The sequence below is a fragment of the Plutella xylostella genome, chromosome 14 (genome assembly GCF_932276165.1).
Source record: "Plutella xylostella chromosome 14, ilPluXylo3.1, whole genome shotgun sequence".
NCBI lineage: Eukaryota > Metazoa > Arthropoda > Insecta > Lepidoptera > Plutellidae > Plutella > Plutella xylostella.
The window spans coordinates 1,275,287-1,293,748 of NC_063994.1; the positions used below are offsets into that span (position 1 = coordinate 1,275,287).

Below are 18,462 nucleotides of genomic sequence, written 5' to 3' on the forward strand. Positions count from 1 at the left end.
GTAGAAAAAACTGGGACTTATTTACTATGTAATATGTTTGTATGTACAGTGCTAGCCAGTAATCTTGAACGCAGACTTTTAAGCGGTGCTGTGATTGGTTCTCGACAATATGAACGCTTCTTATTGGTCGATTCTGAGTCAGCACTCAGTTCCTATTGGATGGTACTGCAACCGCCGCCATTTTATAGGTACGTTCAAGGTCACAGCCTAGGTCTGCAATCTGTAATTCAAATTTTATCTCTGTCTTGATAATTTTGATATGAAGGTAATTACGGATAGATACAAGATGTTATTATAGTTAAATCTGTACAAGCAGTTACATTATTTACAAATAATTTAAACATTGAACTAGCTATTTTATGCGTTGAATTTGAAATAAGCGACAAATGAAGACGTTTGCACAAATCGCCACTTTGTTTCTACTTTAGTTAACAGATTTTATCACAGACTAGCTGATGCAATACTTAATGAAACCAGGTACTTATTTATTGAAATACTTAATGAAAACCAGGCTTCAAATAATTCAAAAATCTTTTGTTGGCTAAATAGGTCATAAAGCTCGCTTATAATCTGTATATTAGCCATGTTTATATATAATTTATTATCCGACTGGCTAGAATCCAGCTATGGTAAGTAGGTATGTACATTTTAAGCATCAGTTATAAGCAAAAAGAAACGGCCAAGGATGGTTTTTCACAAATAAGTAGATAACCTTAAGTTTGTAAAAATCTGGGAATAAATATGAAATCATGTTAATATCTAAATAGCACTGATATGGTTTCAAAACACACCTTGGAATGAAAATTAATCAAATTTTACGCCGCTGGGGCTAAATAGGCAAAAATTTTCTTGCAATGGAAATCACTAACATTAATTGAATTTTCGATATGAAATTCAGTTTATTGCAATAGGTATTATGGATATATAACTTTCAACACTAGTTATATGTAAATATTATGTGTAAGTTAAGTAACAGTGGTGGCAGAAAATATAGATGTAGGTACTCAAATATGCAGCATTTGCAAGTACGTTATTTTATAGTGAATAAAGTCGATTGTTGAATCATGTAGTCAACGTAATAAAGCATAATATAAATGGATTGTATATAATTCGTTTAGTTTTATAATTTTTATATATAATAATATTATGTTGCAGTTTTCTTTAATTGCAAATGCTTATTACGATGAAGACGTAGATATATATTTTTATTTATTTATAGTTACAGTTGTGCATTTTATAATATTCGTTTCTAGAATCTACGATTTCCAGTATTATTATTAAGTACTATAACTATTCTATGGACAACTGTTACACTTACTAAACAATGATGATTTTTTTATGAGATTCTTTTTTTAAACTATATTTTGTCAACGTTTAGCAGTGTAGTCCAGTTGGCTATATGTACTAATATTATTAAGTTTAATCTCACTTTTTGTTGATAACGTAATTTATTTCCTATTTTAATATAATAGCTTTAAGTCTATAGCGAATATATTTACAATGATCGAAGTATAGCTTTAACTTTAATAGAACTTGTCCTTAAACAGCGATCCCGATTAAGCTTGTTCTCATACATTATTGTTCACCAGCTAATACTTAAGTTTAATATAGTATATAAATTAAATATTATATCCGTATGATCTTTAATGAATTTTAAAAACTAAATACGTCGATAAAAAGTAATTTAATATTCGTTATTTTGACTTAGACTACCTCATACATACTACATTAATTAAAGTAGTCGTACATTTAAAAAAATGTTTCTATTCGTTAACCGACGTTATTTACTTCGTCAACCCCAAGCAATTAATATAAAAGGAGTAACTAGCTTTGAGTATTAAAAAAATATTCCTTACTTATAATGAATGTACCTATATCGTCGAAATACATAAACCAAAGGCCAGCACGGGGCGCAAGACATGACAAAAGTTTTCCGTCGCACTAGCTCTCAAAGCAGCGCGATGCGAGCGGGTCTTGCGAGCTATCTATCGAGCCCGTGCTAGGCCTTCTGAATTTAGGTGATGTAGAAACGTGCGAATTCATTATTGGTAAGGGTTTTATGCTAAAATTAGATTTGTCAGTAATGCGTGTATGTTTGTACTTTCAATTATATTACAAGTAGCAAGGGCAACGTTTGTCATAGCTAAAAGATCTATCTTTACTAAATGGTCCGATTTTAGTATTTAAGACTGATAACGCTTTTACAAGAAAATTAATTCGAGGATAATATGACTCTCCTATACTAAAAGTCAGTTTTACAGTTTTCTCTAAAATTAAACCGGCCATTTAGAGAATATCTTAAATATAAACAGTGCTATCAGATAACTCGTACTAGAAATAAATTTCATACTAAAATAATTAATAAAGTATGTACTTAGTTCAGAGTATCTACTTGAGACCAGCTCATGTTCAAAGTATTAAAAACTAATTAGTTTTCCAAAAAAACACATATTTATACCACTACTTACTGCTATAAAACAGTTGAAAATATTTAAAGAAAAGAAAGAATGTTAGTTATAAATACTATTCTAGAATATTAACTAAAGTACGAATCAGAAAAAAAGCCTTTAATTTAATTAATTGAAGGAAATAATAATAATAAAGCATTAGTATAAATTTGTGTTTTTCTCGGAATAGAACAATGTAAGGTATATGTATACTGGAACAGTATTATATAAGCCAATTTAGCTTATATTAATATTGAGCTGTGAATTCCGTATATAGGATGTTGCAATAGTTGTATTGTAATCCAAAAGGCAGTCACACCAATACTTTCGCATTCAGTATGATGCTAGTTAAGTTAAGTCTTTGAAGTAATTACATTTTGAAGACCCATAAAAGGTAATCATTCTATTAGCTGAAAACATTTATGTATGTACTTACAATGGCAATGCTTGCCAAGGAAATTATGATCACCACCTTTTTCATAACAATACCCTTCATGTAACATCCTGTATAAGTATATAATGTTAAGTAAGTATATATATATTTTCACTATTTAAAGCTCTTAGTTTTCATTCAAGCGAGTCCTAGTCTCGCTAAATTACTAAATTTCATGTTGCAAAAGTTAGTTTATGATTTCTTTGAATTATTTTAAGTATTGTTTCATTTTATTTATTTTCTTTGAAACAAAATTATTGAAAACATTATCTATATAATCATTAATTAAATCATATGAACATATTTTGCAACAAGAATAATTAATAAAATTTAGATATAAGTACAATAGAGTAAGATACAACTATGTAAAACCAGTATAGAATGACTAAGTACATTATGTTAAACAAACGAAGCTTCGCTTTTGGCAAATTTATAAAATAGAACCGTCCGACATCCTCCACACATGCACATAAGAGTTCAAAGGTCACTTAGTAGCCACTGCACTGGATAGATCAGTTAATAATCCTAAAGATATATGTTTCATTAAGTATAAAGATATATATTTATCATAAGATTTTTTGTCATTCATAATCATCTATACGAGATAAATCTATCGTTTCGACCCCACCACAACTTTAACTGGTGACTTGGGTCTATATGGTCCAAACTTGAACTTTCTCCGCTATAACGCACCAACTGGCCTGATCATAATAGGAGGACACCACGTGGAGGCTTTCCACATACTTGTCTATGAGTTGATCGAGCTCGCCTCGCTTGAACACGTGGTAATATCTGTGGTAGGTGACCGCGCCGCCCTCTGACGGGAGGCTATCGGAACCATCGCTGAGCGACGGGAGGAGCGGCGCGTGCGGCACCGCCCGGGCCGCCGCCGGGGCCGTGTCCTCGGAAGAAGACCTCGTCTCTAGAAGCTTCCGTTCCTTAGAACATTCACTACAAGAAGGCAGGGAGGCGAGACTCGCGCAGCCTAGAGAAGCCGTGCTGCCAGTCTTGTCGCGTCTACTCCAGTCGCTGCCAGCCGAAGTATCACTAGACTCTATGGAGAAGCCTGATTTTAGCGGCGCAGTGCTGGCGCTCGATCGTGACGTCACAGATTCAGGGCTGATCTCCATCTTGTCCAGCTCGCTAGAATCTGTCGACTGACCGACTTTCAACGACGATCGCTTGTCAGTACTCATGCATAATGAGTCGACGCTCATTTCGGACTCTAAAGAGTATCCCGTTTCGAGGGATTGGCTTGTGTCGTAGGCGCCTGAGTCTATCGTAATCTCTGGGTTTCCGTTAGTGGAAGATATCGCGCTGTCATCGTCCGGGTTCTTTGTGTCTATATCCGTTGGTTTCTCGTCCTCTGTGGGTTTAATCACATTATATTGTATGTTGGCACAGTTGTTGAGGTATATGTCTTCGTCGCTCGTTACTTTCAAGCTCTTCTTTAATTCACGGTATTTGTTGATTATCGGATCTACGTCTTTCGACCGCTTTTTCGTTTTCAACTTCGAACCGCACTTCGGGAATAGTTTAGTTATGTCTGTGTCGTGAATTTCTGTAGAATTTGCAACAGTTTTATTGTTCTTGGGCAAGTTTTGGATCTCTGCAGGGAATTTGTTGCTGTATGGATCGTCTAAATGTTGTAGACTATTCGAGAGTTCGTCGAGGATCTTTTGTGTGTTTCTGTCTTCTTCTTCTCTTTTAAGTCTGAGTGAAATGCTCTTTTCACTGCTGCTACTACTTGGAAGATCAAAGTCGTCGTCGTTGATGCGTTTAGAGTATTGATCTATTTCGTGCAGCAACTTCTCACTTAATTTTTCAGCAAACAGAGAGTGTTGACTGCGATCTTCATTGATTTCTTCTTCTTTGCAAACTATATCCGATTTACACGTGACCATTGGTTCGTTAGCTTGTATTCTATTGAAGCTATCAGATTTCGATATCGATTTCTCCGAATCAGTGCTTGATATTGAGACAGAGTCATACGGATACCTTGTTGGACTTCTATGACTCTTGCTCAAGTTGTCATCCATGGACCGACCTTCTGGTCTGTTTGGCGACAGTCTGTTCAGACTCCAAGTTGAATTGCTCGTACTTCCTTGTCTTGGAGACCGTTCTTTCGACCTCCTTCCTGGTGATAGGCGTTCTAAACTGGAATTGCTTCCGCTTGAGCTAGTATGTGATTGAGATCGAGACCTGTCTTCTAATATCCTCAAGTCTCCAGGTGAAAGTTTATTAAGACTCCAGTTACTGCTACTACTACTGCTTGAAGTTCCTTGGACAATAGCCATGGCTTCAGCACTCTCAATTTTATCCACATGCTTCCTCTTAGTCTTTGGGCTGGATTGTATGACAGTTTCACAAGTTTCGTCCAGTGAATGGGCTACTTCTGCCACCGCTTCTATGAGACTTGGAGGTGCCGATGGGGACTTTTCACGAGGTGGTTCCTCTGGCTTTTTAACATCCAAAGATGTTTGATGCTGCACGCTGAAAGTCCATGCATCTGAAAAGATAAAAATACATTAGTTGCTGAAATGTTGCGAAAATCATAAATTAATAAATGAGTAAGTAAATAAATAAAATTACCTTTTTCTAAAGCAGTTTTCCGCAACTCTTCAGTGACAACGCTAATCACGCTGTCTACAGAATCTGGTGAAGAAACTCCACTTGAGTCACTATCCATATCGTCAGTTGCAGGGTTGAACAATTCCAAGGATACCAGTTTTGGATGGCTCTTAGCCGGCTCAGCTTTGCTGTTTGTCCGTACTATTGGGAACGCCGATCTTCTACTAGAATTTGCAGAAGGTATACCTTTATTGAGCATATCCCTGATTTGTCTTATCCTCTCTTTTCGTTTTCGCTCAGCCGACCGTGAATCTAAGGTGTCAGTGGGCGAACGATTCGGTTCATTGCATTTGAACTGTGGTATCTCTGGGAGTTCAGCCACTGTTTGCAGAGTAATCTTGGGGTAAGGTTTCACGTCTTGTAATACCACTCGTGGCTTCAGCTGACATAGATCGGTTTGATTCGTCATTTTATGCAGCTCTTCGATGTCTCTGTTAATTTCTGCTATTAGGTCAATTGTCGATTCAGTTGGCGTTTCATCTTCTTTCTCTTCTAGTATAGGCGGAATGGGATCTATTTCTTCATATATTTCAACTGGAATTTTATTTCTGACTACTATTGGTTGTAGTTCTGGTACTAATGTGTCATCTGATTCTGATTTAGGTGGTGAGTTAGGTTGGCTTTTGGATTGAGGTTTTACTGTCGCTGTGCAAACACTAGTCGTTGTCGTGTAATTCTTTAAACTGTATTGGGCTACTAGGATTTTATTGACGGGGACTGGCGCTGTAACTGCGCTTGGTGATGCAGGAGGCCTGATCAGTGGGAAGGCTTGCTTTAGTCTCGGTGATGGTAGACCAGGAGAGTTTTTCATTCTTGGCGAAGTGGGTACTGAGGACACTTTGAGCCGTGGTGAAGTTGGTCCGGGTGATAGCGGTGTAGGCGACAGAGGATCCCCTCCAGAGCCATCTGCTTTTGGAACATATATGACAGACGCAAAGCTATCCTCCGAATCAACGCTCGTATCGCTTTGAAGACTGCTGTCTTTTGAAGAGTCCGAGCCATCTTCTTTTGAATGTCTTCGTTCAGGAAAGTTTTTGTCGGATCCGGAGTTATTGTCGCTAGACGTGGGAACCTCAGGGGTCGGACCGTGACTCTTCCACCCTTGCAGCATCCTCACGAACACCGTCACTTTATCTATATTCGTTGTCGACGTCTTAAACTTACTAGTGAGGCCGTTTTTCAGCGATTGAAACTTCTTAGCAGTAGTTGCTGACGTTGAGAATATGGAATCCCGTATGGAGTCCAGCGCGCCGGGGCGGTGGTACAAGTATTCCTCATTCAGTGACGCTTGCTTTTGAATATTTTTCCTCAGCCTTTCCTTCTCCCTTAATCGTTCAGCTGACATCAGCTCTTCGTTGAGCGACGTTTGCTTAAACACGCCAGGTTTCTTCGATGATAATCTAGGAGTGTGTACTTTAAAATTAGGCATTTCTTCTACGAGACTCTTCATATCAGTCGGCTTGTCTAGATCCTCTTCGGCGTCATCTTCATTGATAGACTTCTTTTGTTTGACGAGTCGTGGTTTCTTCCGCGGTTGTGCGGCCTCAGGCGGCGGCGGCTCCGGGGCAGGCTCGGCCTCATCTCCTCCGAGGCTCGGGAGACTGGAGCGAGATCTGATGAGAGGATGTCTTTCTACATCAACTATATCCGTCAGACTTCGCGACTTGGTAGCGGAGGACTCTGAGTTTTGGGCCGTGAGTAGCCGCGGCGGGAGAGGCTCGTCGAGTCTGCGTAGCTCGATGGGCAGGTCGGCGGCGGGGGGCTCGGGGCGGAGGCAGGCGCGGGGCGGGGGGCGGGTGGCGAGGTTCCAGGACGGCAGGAAGGAGCGCCGGCCCGCCAGCCGCTGCAGCGCGCGCCGCACGAACGAGTAGCACGTCTCGTTGGGCGACGACAGAGACGAGGACCCTGGCGACGCTTCGCGGCTCTTCCACGGCTCGAGGTTGCTGGAAGGAGATAAAATTGACGTTAATCTTATGGGTTTGCGATCGATCTACCTAATTGGAGAGCTTGAAGTCTTCAGGAAGAAGTCCGAATGTATTGTATTTAGACTCTTAACATGGTGTTTTTAAAAGACTTGGCTTTAGCTGTATTATGATGAATGATAGTATTAATAAGTACTTACTGGTCGTAGTCGACGGATAGAAATCGTCTCGGAGGCGGCGTGGGCGGGACCAGCGTGGCCGGCCGGTGCCATGGTATCAGCACGTCCTGAAATAGAGAGTTATTTGGTTAGTCTGACTGACTATTGACCGACTTTGCCTTCTTGTTGTTAGCGTGATAAACACTTAAGCTTTATCCCTTTGTCATGTTGGTTAAAGTAGCAGAAAAAGCCACTCGAGATGTCACTTGAGAGGCTCCTTTCATGCACCCTTTCCTACGATTTTGTTAACTTGTAACGTTGTATTGTGTCAAAATTGTATACATCTGAGTCATTGGTAAATACAGTTATTGAGACTAGTGCAATCAAAGGTGAAGTTATCTCACCTGTGAATGGAAGTTCCGTCCCTCGTGCTCCATGGCCCAGACGGTCAGCAGCAGCCGGCCCCCGATCCTCGTGACTCGCGCGAGCTCCCGCAGCGCCCGCGCTCGCCGCTCCACCGTCGCGAAGTGGTGGACTACGGCTATGGAGAGCACTGCGTCGAAGGACTCGTCCCGGAACGGGAGGCACAGGTTGTCGCAGACCACCACCTGGGAGAGACCAAGTCGGCATGATTACAGAAAATATTACGTAATAATTAACAGCTTTCAAACAGAACGCGTTACGTTGCGTACTGCTAGCGCTGGCGCTTTGTTTGACCATAGTAGTACACCACATCTTAGCGTCATAGCGCGGTTACAAGTTAGCGCTCTGACGTGCACAAGTAACGCGTCCTGTTTGATAAAGCAAATCCGTTCATACAATATTCATTTACGCGTGCCATCCTGCGTGCGTAATGAAATTCGTATGCTGTTAAAACAGGCATAGTCTATAGCATCCGCTCCAGCTAATTGTCTGATCCAGCAAGCTTGCTACTGGTCTGTTAGTGGCATGAATGAAGAATGCCATGTGTAAAGGGTTAACTCACTACTATAGGTATACCTATCTATATTTTTAAGTAGCCATATTAGTGTCCCACTGCTGGGTCTTTTCCCCCTCATGCTTATTCCACACGTCTCTGTTGTCGACCACCTGACGCCAATCCGACAAAAATCCAGGTCGTCCCGTCATCTCCGCCTAGGTCTACGGGCGCCTTCATCTATAAAATAGTAAATGAATGTAGTTACCTCATTGCTGTCATGGTGGCGCGCCTGCCCCGCCAGCCGGCAGCAGCGGTCGCCGCCCACCGTGAACACCGACGGGTTCACGTTCAGGTACTTGCCGTTGCCGCAACCTGGAATGTAGCAACAAGGAAGTTATTAGGAGAAGGAGGTATTTTGTCCTGTAGGTAGATACATTCATTCAAGGTAAGCACCCAGTAGTCCACCACCATCGGACCAAACGGATTTTCATATGGAGATACAGCGTCGGGAATGCTGATGTAGTGGACGCACTGGTTTGAATTTCTATAATAAATAATACAGAATGCGATGCATTCGTTGCGTACGAAAAATGGACGCCTGCTTTGATAAATAATGCATTGGTTGGTGAGGAATAGTACTAAAGATAAACTTGGGTTTCACGACCTGACAGACTAATCTAATCCGCGGTGAAAACCCCACCAGTGGCTCACAGCCAAGGGTGCGCGGGAGGTATGTATGTATTGTACATACATTGTGTTACCATACATTGTATGGGAAAGTTGATACGTCACTGGGGTAGACTCCTCACCCGCCATCGCTATAATATGTATGGTGTGCCATTGTGTTGCTCAACTGCTTGGTAAATCGATAGGTATAGTAGCGTTGATATGGGTTCAGCATTCCACTTTATATGGTTTTTCGGTAAATGCTTAGGTGGGTGCTATTTTTGAACTTAGCAAGAAATTTAAAACTCCCTTGTTTACTTTGTGGAAGTCGTCATCCCACACCTTAAACATTACCCTAGTTAAAAACCGCCCCTAATCTCTTTCTACACCTACATAGCCACTATGACGTGGCATTTTAGTTTAAAAGATAAAAAGTACTCCCTGAGATAACCCGCTTTTACTAAGAACGGTCAGCGTGGGATGTACATTGTGTAAGACAGTCTTGTTAGTAAATTAACCTAGAAATGAAATAACCAGCTCAGCATTTTCTTAACCTGATACCTATTTGTGTACCTAACCTTTAGCCGCTACAGAAAATAAGTGAAGGCTGGCTCCCACATGCCAACTTTTTTACAACTATATTTTAATAATTTCATATACCTATCGTTAATCTAACGTTATTTATCACGAGGTATGTATTATCAAGTAGTGGACGAAGACAGAGAGAATTGCATCAGCGGGATCAGACATTAGATCTTACTGTGTCAGTCTATGGGTGAAAGTCGATACGATTCAGGGACTTTGTGAGATGGGACGGTTAGTAAGTACTGTATAAGATTTATTAGCTAGCGGAAAAAATATAAATCAAGTCCAGTTTTAACAAAGTACTCAGTGATCAAGGTAATAAAGTGGTACTGAATAGGAACTTGGAAAGATAATTTAGTACCTACGTCCTACATAGGTAAATTACTTGATAGGGCCGATTTTTCAATAGCTTAGTTATATGGTGAAAGAAATGATTGCTTTCAGAGTAAATCAGAAGTCATTGCATCCAATACAAATTATATTCCCAGATTACTTTTATCTGAGTAGGTATTGAATACTTTAGTTATCCTTTAGCTAGATATAAATCAGTATTATGTAAGTATATGTGTTTCGATCACATGAAAAATTAAAGGATAATCTATTAAAAAAAATTAAAACAAAAGGTCAGAAAACCGTTAAAACATCCATGGGTTCGCGACTTAAAAGCCGCTAAAGCAGTTAAAAACCTAATAAATATCCCAAATTCGATAGAAAAAGTTAAATGTTTGAGAATAGCCCCATACTTTTGGACATCCATCTTTTTTTACAATTTACCGCTTCAATAAGGCTCTTGCTGAATAATTCTCAAGTCACAGTTTGTTTGACCCACTTTCGCGACCAAGTTTATTTATAATCGTTCATTCCTTGCTATTATTATAATGGCTAGAAGGATCAGAACTGGGAAAATGTTTATTTTATGAGATCTTAGAAACGGGATACCTTTAATAATTATAAATAATGAATTCGGTTTCGATTCCTACTTTGTCAAGGGCATCTTAATTATCATCAGCCTACAGTACTGCTACTCTTGATACGCAAGACGGTTATTCATATTGCGTTAATATTGTGCTCGAGTCAGAACCAATTTCAATTTAGATTTGGTACTCTTGACGTCTATTTGGTTACAATTCGGTTTCACTTAAAATTTGGTTATGATTGTTTGAAGCTGTTTTATCGACTTTGTGAAAGAATGAATGAAAAGGAAAAAATAACAAAAACTGTCGTGAATAGTGTCAAGTTGACACTATCGAAGCGTCTGTAGTCGAGCGGGCTTCAGTGATCGTAACTGATCACTGAGGTTAAGCAACAACTGGCACGGTCAGCCATTGGATGGGTGACCAATTTCAAGTGGTTCTTTTCTGGACGCTTCCGTGCTTCGGACGGCACGTTAAGCTGTGGGACCCGGTTGCTGCTTCGGCAGCAGTCCTTAATCCTAGTCAGAGGCCTGTACTATATTTTATTTATGTAGCTTTGATGTATGTAACAAGTGTATCATTTGTTGGTCTTCAAATAAATAAATAAACTCTTCCAGCACAAGCTTGCTTGTGTTGGGGTCCACCAACCCGCACTAGGCCAGCGTGGTGGACTAGGCCTAAACCCTTCCTTCATGAAGGGCTCTATGTCTCCACATAGTTCATCAAAAAGTTCTTTTGTGAGGCGGTAATTATCGACGAACTCCGCCTGTCCCATTTCCACTGCTTCGTCCAAATATCTCACCATTCGCCGCTGATTTTTGCGCCTCCGGATATCTCTTCGCTGCGCATTGCGCAAAATCGTTATTCGTAGTGCTAAATAAGCCATAACACAGCATCTTTAGTCTCAAATACCAGTACCACACAAAACCACACAAAATCGCCACTCACAAGTACAAATACAAGTAATAAAGTTACTTTTTTCTTCTTGCCTTAGCGATTGCGTATATCCAGTATGTTCAATATTGACAACTGTCAAAATGGCGCTCAAGAGTACCAACTTGCGTTCGTAACCGAATTTAGACTAGTTCACCCGAAAACCACCAAATACGGTAGGCAAGGTGGCGCTACCATCGTGTTCCAGAGTGCCAAATGACTCGAAGGCAAGCGTGACACAATGGATTGCGCGTCGAGAGTACCACTACAGGCCATATAGTGAAACGAAAAGACGTGACGGTTAAGTGAGTACAATCAATGAGTACCTACCTACAGATGAATACAAATAGGATAAAATATGGGTGAAGTGCAGTAAACAAATTATTCACCCTCAGTAAAAAATTGGTGATAGAAGGATGAGCTACAGAATATTTAATCGATAGAGAGATAAAAGTACTTATTTATACCGAATCTATTCTTCAGCTCATCTATTTTTCATCTGTGACTCTTAGGCCGTGGCCACAGCTTTCAGCGGTGCGGGATGAGGTGCGGCGTGAGGGGCGGCGGGCGGTGCGGATTGCGGTGGTATGCCACAGCTCGACCATTTGCGACCGCGGCGGCGTTAGCAGTCCGTCCACTTGATGCCGCCGCGCGCGCCGCTTTGAGCTGTGGCCGCCTCGATACTCTCTAGTACATTTGTTTCGCTCGCACACCGCGCCGCCCGCCGCCGCCGCGCACCGCGCCACTCAACCCGCGCCGCTAGCCGCGCCGCATTTCGCGCCGCGGCTAGCTGTGGCATACTTCGTACGTTGTCTAGCGTTTGTTTTCGGCACTCACCGCTAGCCGCGCCGCTCGCCGCGGCGCACGCCGTTACCCTCTGGCCTCAGCCAATTGCGGCGCGGCGTGCGGCGCGGCGAGCGGCGCGGCTAGCGGTGAGCGCCGAAAACAAACGCTAGACAACGTACGAAGTATGCCACAGCTAGCCGCGGCGCGAAATGCGGCGCGGCTAGCGGCGCGGGTTGACTGGCGCGGTGCGCGGCGGCGGCGGGCGGCGCGGTGTGCGAGCGAAACAAATGTACTAGAGAGTATCGAGGCGGCCACAGCTCAAAGCGGCGCGCGCGGCGGCATCAAGTGGACGGACTAGCCAACGCCGCCGCGGTCGCAACTGGTCGAGCTGTGGCATACCACCGCAATCCGCACCGCCCGCCGCCCCTCACGCCGCACCTCATCCCGCACCGCTGAAAGCTGTGGCCACGGCCTTACTGCCAGTTTCAATAACTCTATGTACCGATGACTGGTAGTTACTTTCATACGATTTTAACAGGTTTTAACTTTTAGGGCCTGTTCCACAATGTCTGGTTAGTGGTTACCTGTCGGATAAAATACATACTGTCACTGTCTAAAAAATAATGACAGAGAGTGACAGCATGTATTTTATCCGACAGGTAGCCACTAACCAGACATTGTGGAACAGGCCCTTAATGTGTCAAAATAGTATGAAAGTAACTACCAGTCATCGGTAGATACAGTTATTGAAACTGCCAGTTAGTATCGAACTTTTTGAGGATGAGTACAGATTACGTTTTACTTACTGTATATGTGTGTACTCTAGATATTATTGTAGATACTATATAAGTACATAGTAACTTCAATTTCCGTAAACTGTTAATGTTAATGTGTTAGTAGAAACGTAAAAGTTCCGTACAACTCTAACACTAAATGGAAAACGGAAATATCATGGCAAGGTAGTTCTCGGTAAATTCGTCAGTAAAGTTTGTGACCACTTCGTTAAATGTCACATAACTAATTATGGAATAGGGTTTTACTTTTACCTCTATTACTTATTAAAGTTTAAAAAATTACTTAAATGACATCAACAGTTTTTTTATTTTTATTTTGGTGTCATCTTCTGAAAACTCACATATTTACTTTTACACAACACATCTATCCAAGTATTTTTTGGTCTTTCTCTCTTACGCCTTCCTTCAGATCTGTAAGGGTCCCCGAAAGGAGACTTCCCAACCCGAGTGACGTAGCAACTGTACCCAGGGTAGTTAGTAACTGAAGTTATTCCGACTGGCTAATCCTTTCACTACGGCACAGAAAAATCACCAGTCACTACGGCGACAAACGCTAGACGTGTCTCGTGTTTATCACCGATATACTAAGAAGAAGAAGAGCGGCGATAGCTCAGTCGGGTAAGCACCCGCATCTTACGGTGAAGTAAAACACCGTGAGGAAACCTGCACATGTAGATTCTACATGTGTATCCCAAGTGCATTGTACTCATTCAAAAACGGTGACGGCTCGCGACCTATCACGTGGGTACAAATGTACAGCGGAAAGCGGGAATATTACAGTCGTGAACACGTAAGAAGAAGAAGAAGGTATTCTTCCGACTACAAGCAGTACGTTCCACACTCACCGACATCACAAACGAGCGCGCCGGGGTCCAGCTGGCCCAGGAACGCCTGCACGCCCGGCGCCGGCCGCGGGGGCTCCTCTTCGCCCGCCTGTTCATACACATCGTGTACGTAGGCGCGCTCCAAGGCCGCCCCCCGCGCTGCCTGTTCGCCCTCGCCCTGCTCGTCGTAGACGCGCTCGAGCGCCGCCCCGCGCTGCTCGCCTTCGCCCGCGCCGGGCTCGCCATCCGCCATCACCGGGCCGGCATTGGAGGGCGCTGGAAGAGAGGAAACAGAAGGGTTAATATAAAGCGCACTCCAAACTCTTGACAAAACTACACTATAGAGCTTCCACTATGTTATTGTATTTTAGACGTTTCCTTATGTCTGGTATGTTTTCCTTTGCAGTCGTCAAATATGTATGGGATTTCGAATGTCAAAAAACCAATAATATAATGGACAGAGTATAGACGGAGCAAATACGAGAGTGTAGAAGCCCTATTCGGCGGAGCTTGCCAGTAAAACCCAAGATGAAATCTCTCATAGAGAGTATGGGGAGGGCTTTAGGGCCTGATGATCTATGCTTGGAAACATTTGACAGTCGAGTTGCCTCTACCCGACAACTCTCTCAGAACTAGCTTGTTTATGTTGGGGTCCACCAACCCGCACTAGGTCAGCCTGTGGACCAAGCCTAGACCCTTTGTTCATTGGCAGGAGACCCGTGCCCCAACAGTGGGGACGTGATGGGTTCTGATGATGATGATGGAGATGTAGGGTTTTGTGAAAACTGGTAGGTAGAGTCAGCGCCACCACTGAAGTCTTACGGCATAATCGGGAACAAACCTGTCTATATTATCGGACTGACAGTTGTATGAGTGCAGCGCCGCATGAAGTGTAGCGTAAAATTATGTAAATAATTATTATGTTCGTATTTGTGTACAAATCAACATACAAAATTACAAAATCCCATATGCATCAACATACATCTACCCCACCTACGTACGTACAGATTACACGACCGACCTACATTCCACTTAATCTCGCTGCTGAAATAGAATATTTTCTATCTGCTGCAGTTATCTAGATACCCGAGCGGCGCAGCGCGAAGGATTTACACAAATCCAATTTGAAACGATATCTAATCTCCAAACTGCTCGATCGAACTAGCACTATAATAGAAATACATTAAACATTCGCATATTATCTGTGCCGGTTAAAAACCTAGTGACCCGGATACCTCCCGGGCAAAATGGCCGACATTAGCGGGGCTGTAAACACGCGAAAACGGCAGCTATTGCGTTGGTTTCAAGACTTATTTCTACGCTCTGAAGCTCCCGAATCATGGGACTGAGAGAGAGTTGCGATAATAAATCGTGGGAGGACGACGTGACTACATCGCTTCCATGCAGTTTTAAATTGGTCCCTGCATTTCTCTTGTAAGCAGAAGTACGGCCATTCCGTCCTGGAGAGTCGTGTGGAAAATTGCTTAATAGGTAGTTGTTTGGCGCGTTTTTGTCGTTACGTTCAGCGGGCCGGTTCTGCTATGGAATTTGGGGGCGCTGGTGTGTCGTCGTTGCGGCGGTGGTGTGGTTGTTTGATCTCTAATGACAGTTTCAATAACTTGACTGATGATTAACCGACTTCAGAAAAATAAGGAGGTTCTCGATTCATTTTATGTATGTGACAGATATCTTTGCCGTTTATGGATCGATTTTCATACTTAACTCTTTTTTATGTATTTTATTCAGAGGTAGTGCCAATTTTATTAAAAAAATAATTTTAACTTCCATGGGTGAAAAAAGAGGAATCTTCTTGGAGGTTGTATTAACTAGCAGAATCGGGGCCAGTTCAAATTATACGGCGAGTAGGGTTCCGCGCGTCAATGACAAAGTTAATTAAGTTTTTGTCCGACGGGTTCTGCTCAAAGGGCTGCGAGCAAAAACGGAGCCTCCCTAACACAGCCATGTAAATGCATATAATGTCATAGGTATACAGGGTGTTGCAAAAGTGGTTTATTTATTTATTTATTCTTCATTGCACAATATACAAAAGTAATTATGTACAATTAGGTGGACTTAATGCTAAAAGCATTTTCTACCAGTCAACCTACAGGAGGTACAGGGAGTAAATTGTATGGGAGTGCAAAAAAAAAGAACTTATTTAAGACAATTTCAGCGAAGAAAACTAAATATGTACTACTTAAATATAATTGTTAGAGTTAACATCTAGGCATTAGTTTGCATTTTACTTAAACGTGCGACCTACTTAGACTTAGCGACAATTGTACCTACATAATCATATTTCAGTGTTCAATATACCGTTCACACATTACGACGTCTTTTCATTATCATACGTCACGCGGCGGTTCGGCACTCACCCTATCAAACTATCAATTATCATTAACTATCAACCCCGTTGTTGTGGGCATCAATCAACCCCAACATCGTTTTGGTCCTTCGAGCCTTCGGAACAGGCGGGATCAGTCGCGAGTGTCGTGAATCTTAGCATTTGTGCTTCGCGAGTGGTTTACCTATTGTTTTGCAAGGATTTATCATTTGGAGACCTGTGGAGTCAGGGAACCATCAAACTATCATCTTCAGCCAGCTTTATCAAGTAAGATCTTTCCTTTTTTTTGCTTGCTCTCAACTTAAAAAATGGAAGTCAAGATGGAAGACATCCTAGCTACGCAACAGCAAATCATTGATGCTATGGAAAGTCTCTATATCAACTTTAAAAAAGATCCAAAGGATCGCAAATCAAAAACTGATTATTTCAAGCGGAAATTAGATGTGCTCAATAGTTATTGGGGCGAATTTCAAAGTAATCATATTAAGTTATGTGGATTTGACGACAAATCGCACGAATATTTCGTCAACAGCGTCTTTGAGGCAGTACGCGTTCGTTACGAATATATCATGAATCAAATTAAGGAATCAAAATCATCAGTATCAGCACCTTTTATGAAACCACCCGTCCTAAAATTGGGAACGGGAACAGCACAACAGCATGAGCACGTCGATGAGGCGTCAAGGATGCAGCAGCCGGCCTCAGCAGCACCTGGAACTAGTCGGGCGACGGATTCGGTACCTGTTGACAGCATGAAAGAGTCAGGAGCCGTACCTCGGGACACTTCAACATTGACCCCGGCACCTATCAAATTCAAAGTGAAGACTAGTTCACACGACGCCGATGACGATCCCTCAGAACAGATGCAGCCAGAGAGATGCTCTGAGAAACTTATCAAACAAAATAGCAATTTTCGAGCTTTAAACAGAACATTATCAAGCATTAATTTAGACGATTTATCAGAAAGATGGGAATTGGAAGATTATCTTAAAACGCTGCAAATCAGGTGGCGAGCTATTGATTCTCTTCATTGGGAGTTGGATGGAGAATTGAACGGTCAGAATCTGGAGTATGAAGAAGCATTTTCTGAGTACGAGCAGTGTTACAATGAGATGAAAAGAGCCATCAATAAGAAAATGTGGAGCACGCAGCATCGTGAGAAGTCTACACCAGTTCTGGAGATTCCTCAATTCCACGGAAATTATCACTTATGGACCTCATTCAAAGATCTCTTCATGGAGGCCATACATAACAACTCATCGCTCTCGAATGCGCAGAAGATGCAGTTCCTGAAATCTAAAGTTAAAGGTGAGGCGGAGCGCCTTATACAACACCTCAAAGTAAGCAGCGATAACTACGGAGCGTGCTGGGAAATACTTAACAATAGATATAATAACCGGAAGCTCATCTTCTCAGCTCATATCAATATCATGTTAAATCTACCATCGATGCAAAATCAAGCTTCTATCAACCAGATTAAGCGACTTCATGACGTCACCATCGAGTGCCTGAACGCAGTCAAAAATCTAGGAATCGACACTGCCACTTGGGACCCATTACTAGTCCACATTTTGTCGCAAAAGCTAGATGCGAGTACAAATGAGGCATACATCGATTCTCTCCAAAAACCGTTTGAGTTACCCACCCTTGCGGAATTTTTATCATTTCTGGAAGGCAAATTCAGGAAAATGGAGTCAGCCTCCGGAAAAACTAAGATCGAGGAAAATATCACCCCACAAAAATCTAAAATATCATTTATCAAGCCAAAAAATTTCAACAAAAATTACCAGCAATCATTTACGTCATTGAATAAAAGTAGCGCACGTCCGGTCTACAATAAAAACAACAACTTCGCAAAAAGATGCCCGATTTGCGACACATTCGAACACGCGTTATTCTATTGCCCTCAATTCTTAGAAATGGACAATAAATCAAAATTAAACATTATCAATAAGCATGAGTTATGCAAAAATTGTCTGTATTGTCACTTTGGAAAGCCGTGTATATCAGAAAAACGCTGTCAAAAATGCAATTCAGATCATAACACCATCTTACATGACGCATTTTCGCAAGGCCATCAATATGGCCAAACAGCATCGCGACCGA

The 18,462-nt window shown here is 41.9% G+C and overlaps 1 protein-coding gene across 1 annotated transcript in view; it reads right to left on the reverse strand.

Annotated features, from left to right (window-relative positions):
• Positions 1–2,893: 2,893 nt before the first annotated feature.
• LOC105386690 (protein piccolo) overlaps positions 2,894–18,462 on the reverse strand; it is a 49,583-nt gene continuing 34,014 nt past the window's right edge. The window contains exons 3-8 of the mRNA XM_038120207.2: positions 14,034–14,288; positions 8,776–8,882; positions 7,996–8,199; positions 7,634–7,719; positions 5,473–7,454; positions 2,894–5,389 (exon numbers count right to left, since the gene is read on the reverse strand). Of these exons, the coding sequence (XP_037976135.2) occupies positions 3,534–5,389; positions 5,473–7,454; positions 7,634–7,719; positions 7,996–8,199; positions 8,776–8,882; positions 14,034–14,265 (4,467 nt within the window). The 5' untranslated portion in view covers positions 14,266–14,288 and the 3' untranslated portion in view covers positions 2,894–3,533. The remainder of the gene's footprint in view (positions 5,390–5,472; positions 7,455–7,633; positions 7,720–7,995; positions 8,200–8,775; positions 8,883–14,033; positions 14,289–18,462) is intronic.